Source organism: Phaethon lepturus, unplaced genomic scaffold (genome assembly GCF_000687285.1).
Source record: "Phaethon lepturus isolate BGI_N335 unplaced genomic scaffold, ASM68728v1 scaffold26424, whole genome shotgun sequence".
Lineage (NCBI taxonomy): Eukaryota > Metazoa > Chordata > Aves > Phaethontiformes > Phaethontidae > Phaethon > Phaethon lepturus.
Window position 1 is genome coordinate 17540 of NW_010534422.1, and position 4528 is coordinate 22067.

A 4528-nucleotide genomic window follows, 5' to 3' on the forward strand; every position below is an offset into this window, starting at 1 on the left:
GGCTTGCTGAGATGCCTCATACGAGCCCGCAAGAGCACCTCTGTCATGCTTCACCCTCCTTATCTCATTGTGTATCTTCTCCTCTTGCACAGAGCTCCACACAGGAGATCGGAGAAGAGCTGGAGGATGGCGTGATCTACAGCATATCGCTCCGGAAAGTGCAGCTCCATCACACGGCCAACAAAGGGCAGCGATGGCTGGGGGTAAGCTGGGGGCTCTGCCAGCCTCCCACCACGGGGTGTTTTCAGATGTTTCCCTGCCTGAGACGTGATGACCTGAAGTCAGGGCTTGGCAGGGTCACTACCAGCCCATGTCCTGCCCTCTTCTTGCTCCCCCATACGCTCCTGTCCAGGGGGCTCCTTCCAAGCCTTGTCTGGGAATCATGTATTTATTTGGGAGCAGGGGTATAGGAGCACCGGCTGGCCTCTGCCCCACGGCAAGGGTCACAGGGGAAACAATCTGAAGCTCCATTTTGCACAATAGGGGAACCCTCATTTGCATCTAGATTTCGGCAACCTTGAGGCCTTTCCTGGGATTTCCCAAATGCTCAAGTCTTCTCAGTCGAGCTGCTGGTATTTGGTGTCGGAGGAGACCCCAGCTTCCCTTTCCCCAGGCCCATCACAAGAGCCCCAGGCACAGTAGGGAGTCCGCGGTCCCAGCCTAGACCCAAAAGCTGCTTGCAAAGCTGGTGGGACCGCATTGCACTTGAACGTGTCTGTTTTCACCCAGTCCACTGACTTCTGCTCTTGTCCTGGCAGTTTGAGAATGAGTCGGCCTTAAACCTCTACGAGACCTGTAAGGTGCGGACGATAAAAGCTGGGACCTTGGAGAAGCTGGTGGAGTACCTGGTCTCAGCCTTCAAGGGCAATGACTCCACCTACGTCACCATCTTCCTGTGCACTTACCGGGCCTTCGCCACCACCAAGCAAGTGCTGGACCTGCTGCTTAACAGGTGAGGCTGCCCTGAGCCCCGAAACGCAGCTGGGGGTGGCCGGAGTTTGAGCCCCCTTGGCCAGGAGAGCCCCAACATCTTCTGCTGCTGTGCCTTGGAAGGCTGATGGGCTTCTCCCAGCCCCATCAGCATGAAGGTTTTGGGGCAGGACAGGGAGGACACAACCTCCCAGTGAGCTGGAGCCGTTCCAGCGGGTACCCTGCTGGGAGGTGGCCGGTGCTGGCTGCTTCCCTCTTCCCATAACACAGGGGCCATGGCAAACTGGGGGGAGCTGGACAGTGCATGAGAGGTTCATCCCAACCCCCCGGCAGAGCTGGGGGTGATGTGGGGAGAGAAGAGGCAGTGCTGAGACACAGCGGAGTCCAGGATGCTCACTGCGTCCTCGCTGTGCCCCACCAGGTACGGCAAACTCTATGTGCAGGCGAACGGGGACCATGCCAGGCACGCTGTGGACGAGAGGATGGAGCTCAAGAAGTAAGTCTGCACTGTGGGTGAACAAGATGGGTGGCTCTGATGATAGCTCTGTGTTTCTCGTACAAAGGCATGTGTTGTCCCAGGGGTGCTCCTGGTGCTTGGGGCTCGTGCGGGTGCACGCAGTTGCACCCAATTCTTATGCAGGCTTGCCTGTGTTTCTCCCCTCCCTGCAGCACCATCTCCTCCATCCTGGGTGCCTGGTTGGACCAGTACTCAGAGGACTTCCGCAAGCCCCCAGACTTCACCTGCCTCAAGCAGCTCATCTCCTACGTGCGCCACAACATCCCTGGCTCCGACCTGGAGCGCCGAGCCCGCATCCTGCTGGCCCAGTTCCAGCAGCAAGAGCAGAGCGAGTCCGAGGCAGAAGGTGGGGTCCTTTCCCCACTTGTGGGGGGCCATTTGGGGCTGCAGGTGGAGAGAGTGCTACTTGGTTGGCATCAAGGGTCTCCAAAACTCTGCTGAAAAAAAATGCCTGCATTTACATGGAGGTATATCAGGAAGTTAATCCAACTGTACCAGAAGTGGGATTTCTAAGTGGATTAGCTAATCTGCCTTTAATCCTCTGCAGACACTTGTGTCCAGGTTTAAAATTACTATCCTTTTATCTGAGCCTCGTTTCTCAAGGTGTGAAGCCAGATGGGAATTAAGAGCCTGGGAGGTGGGATGTGGGTGTCCGCAGGGGTCTGGCGTGGGTCGGCGTGGGCCCCGGCTTGCGGCAGCGCTGCAGCACTCAGCTTCGCACTGTCTCTCACAGCAGTGGACCACAGCAGCTGCACCTTCCAGCTGGTGGAGGAGAACGGGGTCGGGGACGGGAAGCCGGATTTCCTCTCCTTCTCCCCAGAGATGGTGGCAGAACAGTTCACGCTGATGGATGCTGTGAGTATTCATTTGATGTGCAGGTCAATGGTGCTCTGCCTGCCTGCTACCTGCTGCTTGGGCACAGGCCTGTCTCTTCCCTTCCACCATTTCCTCCTGGCCTGTTCCCTTCCCGAGGACCCAAAAGAGACCCATCTCCATCCCTTTATCTTCCAGGAGCTGTTTAAGAAAGTGGTGCCTTACCACTGCCTGGGCTGCATCTGGTCCCAGCGAGACAAGAAGGGCAAAGAGCACCTGGCACCCACCATCCGTGCCACGGTCTCGCAGTTCAATAGCGTGGCCAACTGTGTCATTGCCACGTGTCTCGGAGACCGGTCCCTGAAGCCACAGCAGAGAGCTAAAGTGGTGGAGCGGTGGATCGAAGTGGCTCGGGTAGGACGGCCTGCCATCCCACTCGCCTCCCTCCTCGGCCCAGGGCTGAGGTTTTGCGGTATGCGAATCCCAGCAGATCCCTGGGCTTTCTTTAACGCTGTGCCCTGTCATCTCCTTGTCTGCTCCCAGGAGTGCCGCATCCTGAAGAACTTCTCCTCCCTCCGAGCCATCCTCTCGGCTCTGCAGTGCAACGCTGTTCACCGGCTGAAGAAGACCTGGGACGAGGTCCTTCGGTAAGCAGCACCTGCTAGGCTCCTGCAGCTGCGGGGAGGTTTAAAGGGGGAGGCTGTGCTGTGGCTGCGGCCCATGAATGTGTAGATGGGATTATCTCAGCTCCAGCATTGCCTCTTTGAGTGTGCCCAAAACCCAGGGACCAGCATAAGGTGTCAGGGAATCTCAGGAGGGTGAGGAAATAAAAGCACCATCACATCCTCCTCCTTTCCATGCAAAACACCCTGGAATAGCCCCCCAAAAGCAAGGCCCTGCTAGAGCTGTGAGCATAGCTGGGATCATTTAGGTGAGCAGAAGACAGCGCAAGGAGGAGACCCCAGGGTGGCACCGCTGCTGACTTTCCCCTTGTGTTTTCCCCTGAGCAGGGAGAGCTTCCGCACTTTCCATGAACTCTCAGAGATCTTCTCCGACGAGAACAACCACTCGCTGAGCCGGGAGCTTCTCATCAAGGTATGGGGAAGCGGCACCCGCATCGCCCTGTCTCTGGCAGCTGATGCTGGCAGAAATTCCCCTGTTGTTCCAGCTACCAGGCTAAAGCTCTGGCAGCGCTGCCAGGGTTGCAGGCAGGGGTGCAGGCAGGGCCTGCTGAGTCTGAGAAGCAGGGCAGGGGTATTTGAACCAGACTGGGTTTTCTGTTTCTCTGCCGAAAAGTTGTCATTGCCTGAAGCTCACAGAGAAATTGGGCAAGCGGAGATAACCAGTGGGATGGGATCCAGTGCACCAGGTGATGGCTTCTCCCCAGAGGCAGCTGCATTTTAACAGCCCGGTGCAAAGTCCTCTTGATTTCAAGTGGGGTTGTAGGGTTTGTGAAAGGCTGCAGCAAAAATGTCCTTCTTCCCCATGGAGACTCTCCGCAGCTTCCCAGCCTAGCTCCAGTTTGGGGACTGAAAGGACACAAGATCTAAAGGGGAACAAAACATGCCATTGAGGAGCTATTTATGGAGAGCTGGAAATGGGAGCAGCAGTTCCTATTCACTAAGCCTCTCCTCCCTGTGAGTGGTGAAGCTCAGCTGTGATTTCCTTCTCTGCCCCTCATCCCTCTTGCCCTCTACAAGGAAAGTTGTACCGATAAAAGCAGGGGTGAATTTTAGCTCATCTACTAGTGCAGTTTCCCACCTGCGCTGATCCTCACCTCTTCCCACCATCCAGGAGGGCACGTCCAAATTTGCCACCTTGGAGATCAATCCCAAGAGGGCTCAGAAGCGGCAGCAGCAGCAGCGAGAGATGGTGAGTCTGGCACAGCTGCCCCCATGCCCCCTTCCCAGCGGCTGCCCGGGCTGGTCCCCGCTCTCTGCTGACCCCGCTGTCCCTTCTGTCTCCACAGGGCGTGATGCAGGGCACCATCCCCTACCTTGGCACCTTCCTTACGGACCTGGTCATGCTTGACACCGCCATGAAGGATTTCCTGGATGTATGTACCTCCATCTCTATCCTCTCCTTCCTCCGCACAGCTGCACCAGAGCCTGAGCTGATAAATGGAGGGCTGGTCCCCCATGCGTCCTATATCTGACACTGCATCCTGCACATCCTATATCCGACACTGCACATCCACCTCTGTCAGCCCACGGAAGTGGGCTGCTCCCGCGCTGCCCTTTGGCAGGGATGCCCACGCTGCAGTGGCAG

At 57.1% G+C, this 4528-nt stretch overlaps 1 protein-coding gene across 1 annotated transcript in view; it reads left to right on the plus strand.

Annotated features, from left to right (window-relative positions):
• RALGDS (ral guanine nucleotide dissociation stimulator) overlaps positions 1–4528 on the plus strand; it is a gene marked incomplete at its 5' end in the record, with an annotated part of 24441 nt that overhangs the window by 17536 nt on the left and 2377 nt on the right. The window contains 10 exon segments of the mRNA XM_010285532.1: positions 93–203; positions 759–952; positions 1352–1426; positions 1600–1793; positions 2181–2302; positions 2459–2674; positions 2804–2907; positions 3271–3355; positions 4055–4132; positions 4230–4316. Of these exon segments, the coding sequence (XP_010283834.1) occupies positions 93–203; positions 759–952; positions 1352–1426; positions 1600–1793; positions 2181–2302; positions 2459–2674; positions 2804–2907; positions 3271–3355; positions 4055–4132; positions 4230–4316 (1266 nt within the window).